At 36.1% G+C, this 21,840-nt stretch overlaps 5 protein-coding genes across 7 annotated transcripts; 2 read left to right on the plus strand and 3 right to left on the minus strand.

Annotated features, from left to right (window-relative positions):
- Window positions 1-571: 571 nt before the first annotated feature.
- On the minus strand, window positions 572-2,582 carry LOC135123018 (cathepsin B-like cysteine proteinase 4). 2 transcript variants are annotated; one of them, XM_064047512.1, is made up of 5 exons: window positions 2,500-2,582; window positions 1,674-2,075; window positions 1,424-1,624; window positions 1,145-1,373; window positions 572-1,093 (listed from the first exon to the last, which is right to left on the minus strand). In XM_064047512.1, exons 2-5 carry the CDS (start codon window positions 2,004-2,006, stop codon window positions 654-656), a joined length of 1,203 nt encoding a protein of 400 aa, XP_063903582.1. In that variant the 5' UTR covers window positions 2,007-2,075; window positions 2,500-2,582; the 3' UTR covers window positions 572-653. The 2 variants fall into 2 exon arrangements, with proteins under 2 accessions (XP_063903582.1, XP_063903583.1); XM_064047513.1 differs by lacking the exon at window positions 2,500-2,582 and adding an exon at window positions 2,431-2,465.
- An 8,523-nt stretch (window positions 2,583-11,105) lies between these two features.
- LOC135123415 (cathepsin B-like cysteine proteinase 4) lies at window positions 11,106-13,908 on the minus strand. 2 transcript variants are annotated; one of them, XM_064048048.1, is made up of 5 exons: window positions 13,863-13,908; window positions 12,680-13,090; window positions 12,430-12,630; window positions 12,151-12,379; window positions 11,106-12,072 (listed from the first exon to the last, which is right to left on the minus strand). In XM_064048048.1, exons 2-5 carry the CDS (start codon window positions 13,016-13,018, stop codon window positions 11,660-11,662), a joined length of 1,182 nt encoding a protein of 393 aa, XP_063904118.1. In that variant the 5' UTR covers window positions 13,019-13,090; window positions 13,863-13,908; the 3' UTR covers window positions 11,106-11,659. The 2 variants fall into 2 exon arrangements, with proteins under 2 accessions (XP_063904118.1, XP_063904117.1); XM_064048047.1 differs by having other exon boundaries at window positions 11,106-12,099.
- Window positions 13,909-15,325: 1,417 nt separating this feature from the next.
- Window positions 15,326-16,741, plus strand: LOC135123768 (uncharacterized protein K02A2.6-like). The gene is made up of 2 exons (XM_064048646.1): window positions 15,326-15,729; window positions 15,772-16,741. Exons 1-2 carry the CDS (start codon window positions 15,326-15,328, stop codon window positions 16,739-16,741), a joined length of 1,374 nt encoding a protein of 457 aa, XP_063904716.1.
- Window positions 16,742-17,992: 1,251 nt separating this feature from the next.
- On the plus strand, window positions 17,993-19,034 carry LOC135123769 (uncharacterized protein K02A2.6-like). Its single transcript, XM_064048647.1, has 2 exons — window positions 17,993-18,134; window positions 18,208-19,034. The coding sequence occupies exons 1-2, from the start codon at window positions 17,993-17,995 to the stop codon at window positions 19,032-19,034; spliced, it is 969 nt and encodes a 322-aa protein (XP_063904717.1).
- A 1,420-nt stretch (window positions 19,035-20,454) lies between these two features.
- On the minus strand, window positions 20,455-21,797 carry LOC135123770 (cathepsin B-like cysteine proteinase 4). The gene is made up of 5 exons (XM_064048648.1): window positions 21,420-21,797; window positions 21,170-21,370; window positions 20,891-21,119; window positions 20,544-20,839; window positions 20,455-20,496 (listed from the first exon to the last, which is right to left on the minus strand). Exons 1-5 carry the CDS (start codon window positions 21,756-21,758, stop codon window positions 20,455-20,457), a joined length of 1,107 nt encoding a protein of 368 aa, XP_063904718.1. The 5' UTR covers window positions 21,759-21,797.
- Between the last annotated feature and the right edge of the window lie 43 nt (window positions 21,798-21,840).

Here is a 21,840-nt window from a genome sequence, read left to right on the forward strand (position 1 = left end):
CTTGGAACGATTAGCATGAAATTCATACTCCACATAACTGATGATTTTTCATTCTCTGCACAATAGATGTTCAACGCAGCCAGTTGGAACCAATACATTTTCGAAAATACATTGTGAAATACTTACCACGTTTGTCTAGTGGACATCGTTTTCGGCGGTGTTTTACTCACTATTATCTGATTTTGGTGCGAATTTTGCAGAAATTAAGCGACATGGAGGTTGGAAGTGGACAGATTTCACGAAAGGCTATACTGAAAATTCTGTTCAAAAGAAAGTGAAATGATACATTACATACAATTAAAAACTTTTTTCCTTTAACTCACACAAACATATTTTTTTTTAATTTTGATCGAAAAAATATTGTAACTAACACTTTGGTTAATAGCTAGTCTCGGTGTGTTTTAATAACCTTCATTAACTAACTCGTTCGTTAAATAATTATTATTAAACTAAGTAAGATTTATTTGTTTGTTTTCACAATTATGAATTGCTTAACATTTTCACACAACTTGGCATCTTTAAATAACGAAAAAGACTTCTTTTTAAGCAACTCTGTGTAAAAAAATACATGTTTACAATTATATACTCACTATTTTAATGTTTCATATAAAATATACACAAAAAAGACCTGAAAAAACGGGGACAATTAAGTATCAGGTTACAATAATGCGCTTTTTTTCAAAATATTTCATCCGCATATGCCGAATGCAACTATATAAAATGTTACTAAAAATGTTTTCAGAACAAATACAAAAACAAAATCCAGTAAAAAGAAAAAATAACAACAACGAAAACAACAGAACCCGCTCTGAAAGTTTCACATCCGAAAAATGTGTAGTACCTATGGTAGTATGGTTGTTGTTTAAATCTTCTGGATTTGGAGAATAAACCCTTGAATCGGCCCCAAGTACTTGATCTTCAATGCCACATTCATTGACACCTCTCAAAATTTTAAAAAATCCACCTAATCCTCCCCAACTTTTTCCCCACGAATTAGCGACCAACCAATACGGAAGTCTATCCTCGGTCCCCCATCCTATAATTTTAACTGCATGTAGACCTAGCATTGCACCATAAGTATGATAGTAGACACCTAAAATTATTGCATTTGTGAATTGCAAGAGCACGAACATGCAATATTTACCTGTTTGATAATATGAAAAGTCTTGATAGACCGTAAAAACAACCGAAACTGCTCCTTTGGCGTAAATTTCAGCTCGAATTTGGGACTCTTCTGCGCTCACTTCGTAAAAATTTGCGCCAAAATGTTTGTCTGAGTTGTACGGAGTTTTGTAGGAAGGGTTAGAACATTCCAGCTGACATTCCGCCACTACACTGTTGTTAAATTCGGATGACCCATATGGTTTACAACCCTAAAATACGAAACAATAAGAACAAAACCCATAAACTTACACAATTATACAGAATTTGATAAATAATCTCCTCCAGAGACAACGCCGTATGTGTCCCAGTATTGAAAAACGCTAGCAGGATAACCTCCTCGGCACTGATACCCACAGGTGGAACAACATGAAACAACGTCTTCAGCAGATAACTGCATTTTGACTTTTCCGTTGCTTTGTATACAGAGTCTGTCCGACATAACCTCCGTTGTAGCGAATGCCTGAAGTTATCCATAATCAAAAGAAAAAATACAAAGTTGGAAAATTTACCCAACAGGAGCTGCAGTTTCCTTGGTCTAGAATGTTTCCTGTAATATCGGCGCACTGAGGCCAGTTACTTCTAGCATCAAAACTACTAGGAAGTGTAATTTTTCCCAAGTTGTGGTTCACCTGAGGTATCGTAAAATTAAGATCAGGATGAAGCCCACGCACACCACTGAATAGTGGTAAAAGATCTTGCACATCTTTGCCACCGAAATTCACACCAGCAGTCCACGATGACTGATTGGAATTTATGGAGTCTATAATTTCTTCATGTGAGTTGAGGGCTTGTAGTGCCAAACAAGATGGGAAAAGCATAAGTGCAAATACGATGTTCTCCATGATGGTACTTTTATTTTCAATAGGAATCCAAAATTGTTGTCTAAGTATGGGAAGAGTTTTCACAAGCTACTACAAGACAAAAGAAAACTGTGTGTAGTTGGGTCCAGAACATGTCATTATGTATCATTCAAGTGAGAATTACTAATCAAACCATGAGATGACATCATAAAATTTTTGGAGGAGAAACAAGGAAAATCTCGTTTTGCGTTTTCCTTCAAAATTTGTCTCCCTTGATAAAATACCTATTAACCGGAAGTAAAATAAATCCGCGGGAAACAAAAAATGGAAATGTGTCATTTTCGGGCTCATTGGACAAATAAAAACTTAGAGACTTAATTCTTCGTTTTCCAATATTTGCATATTCCGAAAAAAAGTTTATATTATATTTTAGCAATTCTTAAATTAACTATCCCTGCAACTTTACCGATCCAATAAGGTTTCAAACTTTAACTAACTATAACCACAAAAGCTCTGATAAGGTATAAACACTTACCGCTCGAAGTGCACAGTACCAAGAACATGCGAAATTTGTATTATTTACTAACTACTTATCATAATAAAAGTATACAAAAATGTTATCTCGACGCGATCATCTTAGTCTTTCCCGACAAACAAATCACCGGGACATTTTTCGGTTAGAGAAATGTCGAAAAAAACAAACCAATTTCCAAAAATTACTTGCTCAGGCCTCTGCAAATAAAACTGAAGTAAATATGGAGCTCTTTTCGTGGATTAAAAGCCGCCTAAAATTGCATGAATAAGTGATTTTCCTCTTCGAAAATAACTCCGCGAAAATAAACTTCTTATCTCCCCACGGAAGCCGTATCAGTTCTGTATATTATCTTTAGTATAACGAACTTTTATTTAGATACCTAACACTCAAGCCAAACTATAACTATTGTATTATTGCTTTAACTCTGTAAAGTAGGAGTCCCGAAGTAAAATCAAATACCTAAATGTCACAGACACCAAGTGGTTAAATAAATCGTAATGTAGACTGTGGTCAGTTTAAAATTAGGCTATAAATAAATGATTCAGATACATTTTTTACGGATTCCTTTGTGTGCTAAGAGAATACTTTTATTTATATTACAGAATTGTTTCCCAATTACCAAAATCCGGAGTTACCAGCAGATACCATTTGGTTTCAACAAGACGGTCCTCCACCCCATTTTGAACGTCAAGTGCGACAGTACTTAAATGAAACTTTTCCTGGCAGATGGATAGGCCGAAGAAAGACTTCTATGATTCTCTGCCATGCCATGCCATACATAGCTTCCAATTTGTACCAAATAAGTCGGAGTTTAAATTGTTGAAATTGATTTTGGATATTCCACGAATGAGATTAAATCAAAAACGGTGTGATAACCCAAATATCCCGCCTCAAATTGACATGTGAAAAAAAAATTGAAAGCCCCTGAAAATTCAAAAATTTGATCTTGGCTGTGATCATCGTCTAACAAAATAGAACTCTACATTGTGTTTTTGAAAAACGCGGGAAATCCGGCCATCTCGACTAGGAACCGCGCATTCCGCTTCTGCCACGTATTTCGGTGTTATTTACCTCAATTCCATTTTAAATGATCAATTTCTATTTTTATATTTTGTCTTTTTTTTCTTAATATATGTAGTCATTTTTTCACAACAAGAAACTTAAAACATGTTTAAATCGATACATTTTTGTAGGTAAATGTGAATTTTGCAATCACGCTCCGTTCCTCGTCTGACAACGGATCAAAACGTCGTCACTATTCAGCTCGGCGCAGATATGGATGAGGCTAAACGTAACTGCAAAATCTGAATTTTCCAACAAAAATTAACCATTTTAAACATGACTTAAATTTTTGTTGTGAAAAGGTAACTACCTATATTAAGAAAAAAAAGGCAAAATATAAGCCCCGCCCACACCCCCTAATGCAGATTTGATGATTTTTTTTATTCAATGCGAGCCAAGAGAGCAGAGCTTAATTGGAAAGTCCTTATTTCTCAACAATAAATTACCATGTAAGACATGTGTTTGAGTATCACGTTGTTCAAAGGAGGTATATTGAATAAAAATTAAAGTCAGGTTTAGAGTTTAAAGTTAGGTATGCCACTTGTATTTGCCAAGACTATACATTATTTCTATTCAAACCAATTTGCAAAAATTACTTGCTCGAACCTCTACAGATAAAACTGAAGCAAATATAAGATTAAAAGGTAGTTTGTATCTTGAAACCACCTAAAAGGAGAAAAAATCTACACAAATTAGTAATATTTCTCCTAGAAAATAAGCTTCATATCGCACATTCCTCCGGAAGTTCTATCAGCTCAGCATTATTTTTAGTATAACGAAATTTTATTTACCCAAAATGCGTTCTTTTAAAACGTATAATATCGTAGTTGCACGTTACTGATTTTACATCTCCCTTCGTTTTTTCCAATGTCTTAACTGAAATTATGTGATTGCTTTGACTCGAACTAATAACAAAAATGATCTGCCTATCAAAATCCTTCATAGCAAATTCGGTTAAATATTGCAAACTTCAAACGAAGAGTTCATAAACGAAATTTACAAAATGAAATTACAATATTTCAGACAACTGAAGTAGATATGTTGTTGGACGAGGCTTTGTGGCGAGCCTCATGGGTCCAAAGCATCATCAATTATTTTTTATTCTACTCGAATGCAAGAAATTAAAGAAGAAGCTTAGATTATAATAATTCAGCTGACACTAATCGCGTTATCATGACATGTCAGAATCGAGTTGTAAATTTTTTCAATTGTCAGTGTTGTCCATAGATGTTGTCTAAACAGTATGTATAGCCCAAACGGCGATTTCAATTTAGAGCGTTTAGAGTTTATCTAAAATGTTCGACAAAAAAATAACCTTTAAAAAGTCTGAAACTGGTTAAGAGAGCTAATTCCTCCACCATTGCTTTGGGCATTAACAAAATGAACTCTTTCAGTTGAGATGCCTCCAGCTTTGGCTAACTCACGCACCTTCATTCATCTATTGACCAAAACACTATTATGAACTTTATTGTCAATGATTTCTGGTCTTGACATTGTCGAAACATTATCTATGGGAAGCTTTCTTGAAGTTTACAAATGCAGTTACTGCTTTTTCTTCTTTATTCATCAAACCACCTTCGTACGAACCTTCCCGATTCAACCGGCTTTCAAACAAAAGAAACCGCATTGATTTCGGTTCATCCATTTGGGAGGTATGGTGCCAAAGACAGACAGACAGACCGACAAAAAGGTCAAAGTTCTCAAAAAATTCAAAGTTTGGAGAAAGAGCATGTGCGGAAATTGACATTTGACCCCCACAACACCGTCTTCTTAAGGATAAATGTAATAAAATAACGATCAATCAAACAAAAAAATATTGCAATTTACAGGTTGCACTCATTTTTGGAGTAGCTAGAGCATTTTAAGAAAAGACGAACTTTTAAATTATTTCTAAAGATATTTAGAAACAGAGTTAATCACTTTAAGAGTGCCATTAGTTCCTGGTTAATATTCAGCTGCCTACTATTGAGCTTAATTCCCATAAAAGTACCAGAATAACCTCCTTTTTGTGGTTGGTTTCCAGAACCGTCTTTATATTTATTTCGTTAGAAAGATTAAGTACTTGTTGATAAGCGTCTAAATAAGAATTTAACTTTGTTCTTCTTAACGACCCCTCAGAAATCACATCTTCCGGACCTTCCCTGAAAATTCCAACAAACAGGTCCATATAGTTCCTTTTGTCCCATCTCGCTATATCCCGTTCTCTCCCCATGTGGCACTGGACACTCGAGTTAAGCTTATGGTACCACATGTTCAATCTTTTCCGAGGGAGTCGTTAGAAAGTAAATTGCTTTCAAGCATACCTAGCTCTTTTTGTTGAATTTCAAGAAAACGGCACAGTGTAATAGCGACCATGATGGATGGGCACAGAGGCAGAGAAAGGCTTTGTTCGAGAAATCCCCTTATCAAAATTGAGTGATACGATTTCCTCGCTTTGTAAATTAGTACAGATGTTTTGATAAAAGAAAAGGTTGGAAATTCGGATACCACAAGTGGAGTGAAGTTTGCCATACCACCTGGGGGAAAACCGAGTCACAGGTAAAAGAAGGTTTGATGGGATCGAGATCTATGGCTGGCTATCCTAGTTAAGTCACGAGCCAGTGGCCACTCTAAAGAGCTGTTCGATAGATTTGTTTTATAATGTAAATGAGGGAATTTTGATGAAGAATACGTGAATCGACGGCGATTTGAGCGGTTTGCTGGTATGGTTCGAGAGAGAACGAGAAGACACTTCTTTTCAAAACAACATTGATTTTTCTTTGTTTGGCCCCCTGACGCCGGGTGGAGTCTCCACTTTTGGCGAAATGTTAAAAGCGTAGTTTGGTCAATTTTTGTCAGTTCTCTGGTCGAGATTTTGTTTCGATCTTTTAGAATTAGAGCCAATTCGGATACGATAGTTTCCTTGTTCACAGTATATTTTCTTTCATCGCAAAATTGTTGAAATTGTTTCCATGCAGAATCTCTGGACTCATTGTATTCACTGGAGTGTATAACTTGCCCAGAATTTTGCCCAAAACGAGAACTCATTTTGAAACAATTTTTACGAACAAAACTGTTGTAGATGAATCACCTTAGATAATTCAGTGCAAATGTGATGAACGTCAAAAAACAGAATTATATACTTTTATTTGTACTATCTAAATTTTTCTCAGGAAATAAATATGGAAAAATTGCAGAGTTTACTGGATTGCAGGGTTGTCTTGAAACAATTCGAACATTTCTAGGAAAAATTGGATTTGATAATAAAACATTGGATAAAAGGCATGTGATGAAAGAATCAAAAGCAATAAGTGACTGTCAGTATAAGTACCTTTGTGAAATAGTGGAATTCAGGGAAGAGGATAGAAGTATTATTTTTCTGGATGAAACTTGGAACGATTAGCATGAAATTCATACTCCTCATAACTGATGATTTTTCATTCTCTGCACAATAGATGTTCAACGCAGCCAGTTGGAACCTGTTATAGAAGTAGGCTTAGAGAATGTTGTTAGATACGTAAGAGATTAGATTAAACAAATAATTGTAGAAGCTGGTTTTATTAATATTCTAAAACCAATATAAAACATGGCGCAGTCGGTGCAGTAGTTTGATGAACGAATAATTATAGTTGAAGAAAATGGATATCAAACCGCCGAGAAAGTTTAGTTTTGAAGGAAATGTGCAGGAAAATTTCACAAAATTTATACGTCAATTTGAAGTTTATATGCTGGCAAGTGGTGGAAGCCTAAAAGAGGATCCAGTAAAAATTGCCATACTCCTTAATGTGTTGGGAGAAGAGGGTATTAAAATATACAGTAACTTTGAGGTGACAGGCGCACAGAAGAAAGTATATAAAACGGTCGTGGAATAGTTTATGAAGTATGTTAATCCTAGGAAAAGCATAGTTTATGAAAGATTCTTGTTTTACAAGAATGTGGTGAATCTTTCGATCATTTTGTGAATGATTTGAGGACTGCAGTTAAGAGATGTGAATTCAAAGACTCCGAAGAAATGCTACGAGATAGGATAATCTTTGGAATATCTGACAAAGAAGTACAGCAAAAGTTAATTATTAAAGGAAGTGTCACCCTGGCAGATGTGGTCACCATGTGTAGAACAAATGAAGCAGCCAAGGGCTATATACAGACAGTGCAGACAGAAGGAGCGAAAGCTGTGGAAGTACTCCAGAAGAAGAATCCAAGTTCAGAAACTTATAAGAAGAAACAGCAAGACGATAGTCAGAAGAAACAAGAAACAGTAACGAGATTTTTGTGTACCAGGTGTAAAACAAAGCATTGTGTTCGTAATTGTCCTGCCTTTGGAAAGAAGTGTCACCGGTGTGGTAAAATGAATCACTTTAAAATTTGTTGTAGAGTTAAGGAAGTTAGAGAAGTTAAGAATGACGAATTCACTGCTAGTGGTTCAGAAGCAACGCTTATGGTGGAAGGCATTAAGAAATATTGTTCGGGTGTTAACACTGTTGGTAAAGCGTGGTATGAAGATGTAAAATTGTACGGTTCTGTTGTGAAAATGAAATTAGATACTGGGGCGGAGGTTAACACAATTCCAGAAAAGTTAGTGAGGCAACTCAAGTGTATGAATAAGATAGTCAGGGACACAAAAATGTTGTTAGAGTCATGGGGAGGATATAAAATTAAGCCTTTAGGATTTATTGACTTGGACTGTACTGTTAGAGGTAAACGACACTCGATTAGTTTCTATGTGTGTAATAATAATAATCAACCTTTGTTGGGATTAAATGCGTGCATTCAGTTAGGTCTCGTCAAGAGAGTAAATAATTTAAAAACATTAACTGAAGAAAATTTTCTTGATGAAAATAAAGATTTGTTTGTGGGATCAGGTAAATTTGGAGGTGTACATAAATATTGTTAAGAAAAAATGCGATCCCTCTTAACAGACCACCTAGAAGAGTCCCAATTTCAATTAAAAATAAATTAAAATTGACTTTAAATGATTTAGAGCAAAAAGGTATAATAAGTAAAGTTAATAGACCAGTTGAATGGGCTAGCAATTTGGTTATTGTTGAAAAACCGAATGGTAGTTTAAGAATTTGTCTAGATCCAGCTGATATAAATAAAAATATCGAAAGGGAGTATTGCCTTATGCCAACAATGGAGGAAATAACTGCAAAATTGAAAAATAAAGTTCGCTATACTGTACTAGATCTTAAAGATGGTTTTTATCACGTGCAACTTGATGATAAATCACAACAGATTTGTACATTCAGTAGTCCGTTTGGGTATTATCAATTCAACAGGTTACCCTTTGGTCTGAAAACAGCACCAGAGTAATTTCAAAAATTAAATACAAACAATTTTGGAGACATTGAGGGAGTTACTGTATATATTGATGACTTATTAATTGCAGGAGAGACTGAAGAAGAACATGATGCAATACTCAATAAAGTTATTGATAGAGCCATAAAGTTAAATATTAAATTTAATCAAAGTAAAGTACAATATAGAAAAAGTCAAGTTAAATATTTAGGTCATTTATTTTCAAAAGATGGCATGCAACCAGATCCAGATAGGATTAAATCAATAATTCAATTAAAAGAACCCAAAAATAAAAAAGATTTACAAAAGGTATTAGGCATGTTTAATTATTTTCGAAACTTTTTGCCTGATTTGTCAGAAATTACAGATCCATTGCGAAATTTATTAAAAAATAATGTAATTTTTTCATGGACTGAACTACATCAAAATATTTATGATCAAATCAAAAATATGCTTACTGTAGCACCTGTGCTGGCAAATTTTGATGATAAAAAAGAAATAACGATACATACAGATGCTTCTAAGAGTGGTTTAGGTTGTTGCTTGTTGCAAGAAGGAAGACCAGTCTCGTTTGCATCACGTAGTATGACAACAGTAGAGCAAAATTATGCTCAAATTGAAAAAGAGTTTTTGGCTATGGCGTTTGCACTAAAAAAATTTCATAATTATATATATGGCAAGCAAGTAACAATCTGTACTGATCATAAGCCACTGGTTTCCATAATGAATAAAAAAATTGCTGACATCATTTCTCCTAGGTTGCAAAGAATTAAATTAAAATTGGTACGGTATGATATAAAATGTGAGTATATGCCAGGAAAATTTTTACATGTTGCTGATTTGTTGTCCAGAAATTATTTAAATGATCCAGTGGAAGATGATGAATCGATGCTTGAAGTAGTACATAACATACATGCAATTGTAAACATTTCAGAGAATAAAAAAGTAACAGTTCAAAAGGAAACTCAAGCAGATCCTGTTCTAAATAAAGTAAAAGAATATTGTTTAACTGAATGGCCCAATAAAATACATGATATTGATGACAATTCCAAAATTTTAAAATTTTATCACAGTGTTAGACTTGACTATTGTTGACGGAATAATTTTGTTTAAAAATAGGTTGTTAGTACCACCAAGTTTACGTAGAAGTATGTTGAATTTACTTCATGAAAGTCATTTCGGTGTTAATAAAACTTTAAGTCGAGCAAAAGAAGCATTATACTGGCCAAATTATGATAAAGAGATTATCACATTTATTAAAAGTTGTAAAATTTGTGAATCAAATCGTTCATCAAATGCAAAAGAACTAGTCATTGATAAGTCATCCTTTACCGGGTAGACCATTTTCTAAAATAGGTTCAGACATATGTGAATATGCAAAGAATAATTATTTAATAATTTTTGACTATTACTCTAAATGGCTTGATGTAGTTCCAATTAGAGAGAAAAACTCAGTTGAATTGATAAAGCAGTTTAAAAAATTTTTTGCTAACTTTGGAATACCGGATTTACTGATAGCTGATAATATGCCATATTTTTCTTATAGTTTCAAAAAATTTTCGGATGAGTATGGGTTTAAAATAACAACAAGTAGTCCACATTATCCTAGAAGTAATGGCTTTGCAGAAAGTGGGGTAAAAATAGCCAAGTCACTTTTAAAAAAGAGCTGTGAGTTAACAACAGGTTTAATGTCTTACAGATCGACAAAAATTGTTGGTGTAGGTCTATCTCCTGCAGAATTAGTTTTTAATCGAAACATCAAAACCAAACTGCCAGTTCCTCAAAGTACTTTAGAATTTAACACAGTTGATCCAAACAATGTAATCAAGAAATTACACACCAAACAACAACAGACAAAATACTACTATGACAGGACTACAAAAGCTAAACCTAATTTTGTGAACAATCAAAATGTTACCTTACAAAAGGAAGGTAAATGGGAGTCGGCAAAAATTGTAAAGAAATGTAATGAACCTAGGTCATATATTGTAAAAGATAGGAAAGGCCAATTGTTGAGAAGAAATAGTATACATTTAAGGGATTCTCTTAACGAATACGTTCCTATTATTAACTGTGACGACAATGATGATGACAAATTTATAGATGTATCAAAGCAAAGTTTAGTCAGAGAAAACGAAGAACACCCTCGCGATTTAAAGACTATATTTTGTACTAATTGTTAAGTATTAGAATTAAGAAGGGGGGTGTTATAGAAGTAGGCTTAGAGAATGTTGTTAGATACGTAAGAGATTAGAATAAACAAATAATTGTAGAAGCTGGTTTTATTAATATTCTAAAACCAATATAAAACAGAACCAATACATTTTCGAAAATACATTGTGAAATACCTCCCGCGTTTGTCTAGTGGACATCGTTTTCGGCGGTGTTTTGCTCACTATTATCTGATTCTGGTGCAAATTTTGCAGAAATTAAGCGACATAGAAGTTGGAAGTGGACAGCTTTCACGAAAGGCTATACTGAAAATTCTGTTCAAAATAAAGTGAAATGATACATTACACATTTACAATTAAAAACTTTTTTTCCTTTAACTCACATAAACATATTTTTTTGTGAATTTTCATCATTAACTACCTCGTTCGTTAAATAATTATTATTAAACTAAGTAAGATTTATTTGTTTGTTTTCACAAGTATGAATTGCTTAACATTTTCACACAACTTGGCATCTTTAAATAACGAAAAAGACTTCTTTTTATGCAAGTCTGTGTAAAAAAAATACATGTTTACAATTATATTCACTATTTTAATGTTACATATAAAATATACACAAAAAAGACCTGAAAAACTAGGACAATTAACTATCAGTTTACAATAATGCGCTTTTCTTCCAAATATTTCATCCGCATATGCCGAATGCAACTGTATAAAATGTTACTAAAAATATTTTCAGAACGAATACAAAAACAAAAAACAGTAAACAGAAAAAATAATCCCAACAAAAACAACAGAACCCGCTCTGAAAGTTTCACACCCGAAGAAGGTGTAGTACCTATGGTAATATCGTTGTTGTTTAAATCTTCTGGATTTGGGGAATAAACCCTTGAATCGGCCCCAAGTACTTGCTCTTCAATACCACAATGATTGTAACCTCTCAAAATTTTAAAATATCCACCTAATCCTCCCCAACTTTTTCCCCACGAATTAGCGACTAACCAATAAGGAAATCCAAACTCGGTCCCCCATCCTATGATTTTAACTGCATGCAGACCTAAAGCTACACCATAGATATGAAAATAGATACCTAAAATTATTGCAGTTGTGGATTGCAAGAGCACTACCATGCAATATTTACCTGTTTGATAATATGGAAAGTCTTCATAGACCGTAAAAACAACCGAAACTGCTCCTTTGGTGTATATTTCAGCTTGAATTTGCGACTCTTGTCCGCTCACTTGGTAATAATTTGAACCAAAATGCTTGTCTGAGTTGTAAGGAGTTTTGTAGGAAGGGTTTGAACATGCCTGTTGACATTCCGGTGCTACACCGTTGTTAAATTCGGATGACCCATACGGTTTGCAACCCTAAAATACGAAATAATAATTAAAAAACCCATAAACTTCCACGATAATACAGAATTTGATAAATAATCTCCTCCAGAAACAACGCCATACGTGTCCCAGTATTGAAAAGCTGTAGAGGGATAACCTCCTTGGCACTGATACCCACAGGTGGAACAACATGAAACAACGTCTTCAGCTGATAACTGCATTTTAACTTTTCCGCTGCTTTGTATACAGAGTCTGTCCGACATAACCTCCGTTGTAGCGAATGCCTGAAATTATCCACAATCAAAAGCAAAAATACAAAGTTGGAAAATTTACCCAACACGAACCGCAGTGTCCTTGGTTTAGAATGTTTCCTATAATATCGGCGCACTGAGGCCAGATGCTTCTAGCATCAAAACTACTAGGAAGTGTAATGTTTTCCAAGTTGTGTTTCATCTGAGGTATCGTAAAATTAAGATCAGGATGAAGTCCACGAACACCATTGAATAGTGGTAAAAGATCTTTTAGGTCTTTGCCGGCTAAATTCACTCCGGCAGTCCACGATGATTGATTGGAATTTATGAATTCTATGATTTCTTCATGTGAGTTGAGAGTGTTTTGTGCCAAACAAGATGAGAAAAGCATAAGTGCACACACAAATACGTTATGCTCCATGATGATGCTTGTTATTTTCAATAATCCACACTTGTTGTCTTAAGTATGGGAAGAGTTTTGATACCTTATTTACTAAAAGAAAACTCTGTGTAGTTGAGTCAAGAACATCACTATGTATAACTCATATAATTTGAGATGACATCATAAGTTTTAGAAGGAGAAGAAAGGCAAATTTATCTTACGTTTTCCATTAAAATTTTTGTCTCCATATAAACCTATTAACAGAAAGCAAAATAAAACCGTGGGGAACAAAAAGAGAACTGCGTCAATATCCTGTTCATTGGAAAAATCAAAACTATAAAGAAGGGCAGTACCACTTCGTTTTTTCCAAACAAAGTGTATATATAGGTCCATATTTTCGGACTCTCGGCAAAAACAACTATAGTATATGTAAAAACCGACCGCGAAAAAGAGCTCCTTTAAAGAACTATCAATAAATTTAACAATTATTGCTGAGTCGGCAAACATGTTTTTAAAGTCTTGCCCTCTGAAACAGTGTACATTCTTTCACGAAATTTTTAGATTTACGGGAGTTATTTGAAAATTATTATATATGTGAGAACAAATTTTACTAACACTGATTATTGATTATAGAACAACAATTAAAATTTATTTGTTCACCCGGGGCAAAAAGCTAATGACGTCATCGCAGAAATGTATTTAATAACCCTTGGTTAAAAAGTGAGATTCTACTTTTAAGTTTGTTTGCACGTTAATGGTTTTTTTAATTGATTTCAGATAATTGATGAATTAATAAATTAGTTTTATTAATTACAAATCCAAGAAAATTTCGAATTTTATCAAATTATAACCAAAAAAGCTCAGATAAAGTATAAACACTTACCGCTTGAAGTACACAGTACCAAGAATATGCGGAATCTATATTATTTACTAACCACTTATCATTAAAATATATAAACATGTTATCTCTACGCGGTCATCCTGGTTTTCCCGACAAATGTATCACCGAGATTTTCTTCAGTTACAGAAATGTCGAAATAACACAAACCAATTTCCAAAAATCATTTGTTCGGGCCTCTGCAAATAAAACTGAAGCAAATATGGAGCTTTCTTTGGGGATTAAGAGCCACCTAAATCTTGGCGAACCAGAGATTTTCCTCTTCGAAAATAACTCCGTGAAAATAAACATGCAACTCCAATTAATGATAATACTTATCATTTCTTTGACTCTGTAAAGAAGAAGCCCCGAAGTAAAATCAAGTAAACATCAAATGGTTAAATAAATCATAATGTAGGCTGTGGACAATTTAAAATTAGCCTATAATTAATGAATTTTTGAACAGAGCTTTTTTTTCTGAATTCACTGATCTAGTACAGTCATACTTTGGTTCTGATTGAAATGACAAAATACATTATTTGTTACCTAAAATTACCTCGTCACAACGGACAGATAAGAGGTAAGGCGGTCCAGAGATTAGACCGTACAATAAAATTAAAAATTACGCCAACAGATTCTCGGTAACAGATTCTCTTCAACCCACACCACTCATAATAAATATGGGCTTTTCCCAAATCGCAAAGCTGGGGTAGTTTTGTTTGTCGAGCGCGAATGAACTTAGAAAACATTATTCGTTGAACGTTAACGTTTAAAAAAATGTGTAACCTGGCCGCTGAGGAAAAAAAACTTTTAAGTATTAGTAACAAAACTGAAATTTCAGAAAAAATCGCCGTTGCTGAAACGCAAATTGCAAGAAATAATATATATGTAGCAATAAATCATAAAATATTGAATAAAATGCATGTATGTGGTTTAATGTTAATTAATGTTTTGAACCGCTTGACATTAGACACCTCTCCACACTGGACAATTTGAGATTTCCATGGATGTCCATTGTGGAGAGGTTTCACTGTATCTGATTCTGGTACGGATTTTGCAGAAATTATGCAACATGGAGTTTGGAAGTCGACAGTTTTCACGGAAGATCGCTGAAAAACAATACCAAACTTTCCGCTAATTTTGCAGTACAAAATTTAGTGTGAAATTTTCAAAAAACATCAAGATATAAAACTGAATTAAAAAATTCAGAATGTCATGAACCTGTTGATAAATTCATCGAAACCTTGCTGCACTGCACAAATACAAATCTAAAAAAATAAATTTTCACGAAGATCAGTAAGGTCATTCTCGCTCATTTTTTTTTTTTGTATAAATTTTTGGTGTTTCTCACCGTTCGGCCCGACGGGGGAGGAATCGGAAACAGCACAGAAATGGGACCGATGGCTACGATCGTTCGAGCTATTTCTGGAGGCAAGTGTGATTCAAAATGAAAAAAGAAAACGGGCACCATGCCGGGGAAGGTGTACAAGAGGTCTGGTATACGCTTCCAGAAGCGAAAACGGAGGATGTATGATATCTGCAAAACAACACTAACCGCAATTTTTCAGCCAAAAAAGAACTATACGTACGAAAGGCACGTGTTTCGGTCATTAAGCCAGAAAGAAGGCGAAACCATTATCCAGTTCGTCACCCGCTTAAAGGCGCAGAGTGCCAACTGCAACTTCAGAAACAACGCAGACGACATGATCATCGACCAACTAATCGAGAAATGCACTTCAAATGACCTGCGAAGGCAACTGCTAAAGGAAGGCGACAGTTTAACCGTAGATCGAGCCAAGGCGCTGGGAAGAATCTTCGAGCCCCCGAGAAGCAAGCCGGGCCAATGGAAGCCGGAAGTCAAGACATCCGAAGAGTAGAAAAGAAAGCGTCCACCCAAAGCGTTCAAATGTTACAGATGCGACGGGGAAGGTCACAGAGCGAGTGATGAGAAGTGTCCTGCAAGGAATAAAACATGCAACAAATGTGGGCTGATAGGACATCTGGATAAATGCTGCAGAACAAAGAAGAAAACGACTGAACAAGGGAAAAGAATCCGAAACGTCGAAACTGGAGATCCGGAAGACAGTGAGTATGCTTTTCAAGTACAAGACGAAGACAGCGACCTAGACAGTATTCAAGTTTTAGTCGGAGGGGTCAAGGCAAGATTTCTTATCGATTCAGGTGCAACATGCAACGTAATAGACAAGAAGAGTTGGGAAAACCTGAAAGCAAGTAAGATAAAAGGCACCTGTGGGGAGCCAGACACGAAGAAATTATACTCGTATGGGGGACAAACACCATTGAAGACATTGGGTACGTTCCACACCACCGTAGAACTAGAAAATGGAAGGAAGCTAGACTCGATCAAGTTCTACGTCGTTGATGTCAAGGCTACACCAATAATCGGAAAGAGCACTGCTAGGACGTTGGGCATCCTGCGGACAGGACTCCCGCTACGAAACGTCAGCAGCATAGAGGTCCCTTCCATCGAATCGCTAAGCAAAAAATTTCCTAACGCTATGGGCGAAGGAATCGGGAAACTCCATGATTACTCCTTGAAAATCGCTATTGATGAAAAAATTCCACCGTTGGCACAGACTGGCAGAAGAATACCGTTCCAGCTACGACCTTTGGTAAAGGAAAAACTGAGGGAGCTAATAGAAAGCGATATAATTGAGAAGGTCAACGAACCGGCGCGATGGGTATCACCAGTAGTTTGTACAACAAAGAAAAACGAAGAACTACGCATGTGTGTCGACATGAGGGCAGCAAACGAAGCCATAATCCGAGAACGTCATCCAATTCCAACGATCAACGATTTAATTCTGAGCTTAAATGGAAGCAAATGGTTTTCAGAAATTGACTTAAAATCAGCTTTTCATTAAATCGAATTAGAAGAGAGTAGCAGAGAAATCACAACATTCGCTACATGCGATGGGCTTTACCATTCAAGAGACTATTTTTTGGCATAAACTGTGCACCCGAGATATTCCAACGCATCATGGAACAACTTGCTGAAGACCTACACGGTGTAGAAATATATGTAGATGACTTCTTGGTCCATGGGAAAACCCTAAAAGAACATAATAGAAATTTACTCGAACTACTCAAACGACTTGAGAATTCTGGCATAACAGTGAACAAGGACAAGTGCAAGATAGCACAGAAGAAATTAGAATTTATGGGCCATGAGATCAGCGAAGAAGGTGTACGACCGCTAAGAAACCGAATCGAAACAATCAAAAACTTTCGGGCTCCGAAGACAAAAACCGAGCTAAGCAGTTTCTTGGGCTTGGTAGGATTTTGCAGTAAGTTTATATCTGAATACTCAGCGTTAACTGCTCCGTTTAGAAAACTGATTAGAAAAGACGTACAGTTCCAATAGAGAAAAGAACAAAACAAGGCGTTTGAACGACTGAAAGGGGAACTAATGAAGAGTAAAACCCTGGGATTCTTCGATCCACGTTGTAAATCAACGATCATAGCTGATGCAAGTCCGTATGGCTTAGGTGCAGTTCTGGTCCAAAGGCAGAATGGGGAGGAGAAGATCATCGAATACGCAAGTCGACCCTTAACAGATGCAGAAAAGAAGTACAGCCAAACTGAAAAAGAGGCCCTAAGTCTAGTATGGGCATGTGAAAGATTTCACCTGTACGTATACGGCGCTGAATTTAATATAATTACAGACCACAAGCCGTTAGAATTCATATTCTCGCCCAGATCAAAGCCTTGTGCACGAGTAGAAAGATGGGTCATGAGGCTTATGGGTTATAACTTCAACGTTGTATACCAACCAGGCAAGAAAAATATTGCAGACCCATTGTCCAGGCTAACTGACACGAATACAAAATCAAACATCGCCCATGATGAATATCACGTCCGATGGGTCGCGAAGGAAGCAGTTCCATATTCAATGACCATTGAAGAGATCCGAGAAAAATCCACGGAGATGCAAGACCTTAGAGATGCGATCCGAGAAGATAAATATCCAGTGAGACTGCAAAAATACGAACTGATCAAAACAGAACTATGTATCATTGACGACGTTGTTCTTAGAGCCACAAGAATATTAATTCCGCCTTCATTACGGCAAAGTCTTAAAATTAACCCATGAAGGTCATCAGGGAATCGTCAAAATGAAGCAACGACTGAGAACTAAAGTTTGGTGGTTTGGCATGGAAAAAGACGTCGAGACATTCTGCAAGCATTGCCACGGATGCCAGCTAGTGAGCGCTGCGCAACCACCAGAACCACTGACCATGACGAGACTCCCGGGAGGTCCCTGGAAAATGGTTGCAATGGACTTCCTAAGGACCACTTCAAGGAGATACATACATTTTTCTCGTTATAGACTATTATAGCCGCTTCTACGAAGCAAGAGTCATGAAATCCATCACTGCACAGAAGACCATTGAAGAATTGGAGGAAATATTTTCAAGATTTGGCCTCCCAGAACACATCACTGCAGATAATGGAACTCATTTTACAAGCACTGAATTCCGGGACTACTGTTTGCAAAACGGCATCACGCTGAGAATAAATACCCCGAAATGGCCTCAAGCAAACGGAGAAGTCGAGAGACAAAATAAATCCTTGCTGAAAAGACTTCTAATAGCGCAAGCTTCAGGAGAAAACATCATCAGAGCCTTAAGACAATACTTGTCGTACCACACGACACCACATTGCGTAACGGGGAAAACACCAGCATATCTCATGTTCGGGAGGGAACTCCGAGATAAACTACTCGTACCTAGTTACCAGAACAATTTCTTCAAGCCAATTACCGACACCGAGGTGCGAGATCAAGACTTGGAGAAGAAGGAAGCGAGCAAATCATATGCTGACACGCACAGACGAAGCTGGCCGTCTGAAGTTGAAATCGGAGATGAAGTACTACTGAGAAGAGACGTTATTTCCGACAAACTAGAGACACCGTATCTCCCGCAACCTGGTAGAGTGACGAATAAACTGGGCAACTCCGTGACTATCGAAACACCTGATGGGCGTAAAGTACACAGGAACACATCCCGTGTGAAGTCCTACAAAAAGAAACGAGAAGGAGAAAACCCAATCCAGCCTTCAGTGGAAGATATCCAACAAGAACGACAAGAACCAACGGAGAGGCGTTCCGCGAGACAAAGGCAACCGCCTCCGTGGACCAAAGATTTTGTTTGCTAATTATAATTTTGTATCTTTTCATTTTGTTAAAAAAAGGGGGAATGATGTAGTGTCCTAATGTACCGACATGTACGGCCGGGAATGCAGATTAGCATTGACAAGTGACAGGTGAAAAATGTAGAAACACACTTGTAATAGTACGCATTTATTAACACAACAATGGGAGAACTTGATTTGGTGGCTAGAGCTGTGAGCGGGTCACTCTTGGTTTGTTGTTGTGAGTGAAAACCACGTGGTGAGTTAAGTTTAGTTGGTTTGGTAGTTAATAAAAAAGAGAGAGAGTTTGTTTAACGAAAATTAATTGTAACGACGACGACGCCACAGTTGCCCCAACATGCGTAGCTAATTCTTGCGGTTTTTCCAAGCGGAAATAAGTGAACTTTCAACCGACGCTACGTGTTGTTTATAAATTCACAGTTCATGCTAGGAGTTTTATCGTTAACTAGTGCTAACACAATTTAACAGTCAGGAATCTGTTCAGATAAAGCACTTGCCATGATTAAAAAAATTTCTCCCCTTAGGCAGTTATTAACATCATATCACATCACCGAGAAGCTTTTCTCGCAACGCCTGATACATTTTGTGTTTATTTATCAAGTGTTTTGTTTGAGATAAGCTGGGGACAGTTCACGATATAAGCTCTCAAAACTGATGGTTTTAAGTAAACAGTCACTTGGATCAAGGCATCATTTAACATAATATTAACTCTTTGTTTGAATCGTTGATAAAGTGTGGCATAATTTAACATCCGGTAAATTCATTGTTCTGGCAGCGGCCATGTTGAAATTGTGTTTTCAAACCGCGCACATGTTTGAACTGTAAAATCTTATTGAACAAATTAATAACTCGAATGGACATAAAATATCTCACAATTTTAGCCTCAGTCACTTTCTTTGTTGTATAATTTAAATTGAACGCAAATTTTCATGCACTGCAGTTCCTAATCTCACGTAACTTTTTGTCTGCACAAGTTTTATTTCACGCGAGATCATTTTTTATTTTTATAAATATTTGCCAGTTTTTTGTTTTGTAAATATGCTTAATGCTTCCATCATATAAACTGTCAGCTGTTCAATCTTAAGAAGATAAGAATTCTTTGCTGTTTAAAATTTCACGAGAGTGTATGGAGAATTTAAGTGTTGTTTATTGCTTTTTTTGGAACTTTGACACATGTTCAGTTGTAGTTTAATATCAGAGTCATAGAAAATGAATATTTAAATGAAATTGAGGTTAAATAAAACAGAAACACGTAGCGGAAGCTGAGTGCGCAGTTCTTTATCGAGTTAGCATCTTTAAATGACAAAAAAGACTTCTTTTTATGCACGTCTGTGTAAAAAAAACACATGTTTACAATTATATTCAGTACTTTAATGGTTCATATACAGTATTCTCAGAAGAAGGCTTGAACAAACTGGCACAATTAAAATTTTCCAGATAATTCATCCAAATATGCTGAATGCGACTGTCAAACATAATACTACGAAATTTTTCAGAACAAATACAAAAAACCAATACAATTAAAAGAAATACAATTGAAACCGTCGACAACACTACAGTACTCCATGAACGTGTCACATCGTCTTCTGGATTTGGGAAACAAACCCTTGAATCGGCCCCAAGGACTTGCTTTTCAATACCACATTGATGCAAACGTCTCAAAATTTTAAAAAATCCACCTAATCCTCCCCAACTTTTTCCCCACGAATTAGCGACCAACCAATACGGATGTCCATTCTCGGTCCCCCATCCTATGATTTTAACTGCATGCAGACCTAAAGCTGCACCATAGATATGATAATAGACACCTAAAATTATTGAAGTTGTGGATTGCAAGAGCACTACCATGCAATATTTACCTGTTTGATAATATGGAAAGTCTTCATAGACCGTAAAAACAACCGAAACTGCTCCTTTGGCGTAAATTTCAGCTTGAATTTGGGACTCTTGTCCGTCCACTTGGTAAAAATTTGCGCCACAATGCTTGTCTGAGTTGTGAGAAGTTTTGTAGGAAGGGTTTGAACATGCCTGATGACATTCCGCTGCTACACCGTTGTCAAATTCGGATGACCCGTACGGTTTGCAGCCCTAAAATACGAAATAGTAATAAAAAAAAACATAAACCTTCACGAAAATACAGAATTTGATAAATAATCTCCTCCAGAGACAACGCCGTGCGTATCCCAGTATTGAAAAGCTGTAGAGGGATAACCTCCTTGGCACTTATCCCCACAGGTGGAACAACATGAAACAACGTCTTCAGCTGATAACTGCATTTTGACTGTTCCGTTGCTTTGTATACAGAGTCGGTCCGACATAACCTCCGTTGTAGCGAATGCCTGAAATTATCCATAATCAAAATACAAAATACAAAGTTGGAAAGTTTACCCAACAGGAACCGCATAGTCCTTGGTTTAGAATGTTTCCTATAATATCAGCGCACTGAGGCCAGTTACTTCTAGCATCAAAACTACTAGGAAGTGTAATGTTTTCCAAGTTGTGTTTCATCTGAGGTATCGTAAAATTAAGATCAGGATGAAGCCCACGAACACCATCGAATAATGGTAAAAGATCTCTTAGGTCTTTGCCGGCGAAATTCACTCCAGCAGTCCACGATGATTGATTGGAATTTATGAATTCTATGATTTCTTCATGTGAGTTGAGGGTGTTTTGTGCCAGACAAGATGGGAAAAGCATAAGTGCAAACACAAATATGTTGTGCTCCATGATGGTGCTTGTTATTTCCAACAATCCACAATTGTTGTCTTAAGTATGGGAGTTTTGATAAGCTACTACAAAAGAATATATA

The sequence above is a fragment of the Zophobas morio genome, unplaced genomic scaffold, assembly GCF_036711695.1.
Source record: "Zophobas morio isolate AGI-343-1 ecotype UQ-CSIRO unplaced genomic scaffold, CSIRO_AGI_Zmor_V1 ptg000006l, whole genome shotgun sequence".
In the NCBI taxonomy this organism is placed as follows: Eukaryota; Metazoa; Arthropoda; class Insecta; order Coleoptera; family Tenebrionidae; genus Zophobas; species Zophobas morio.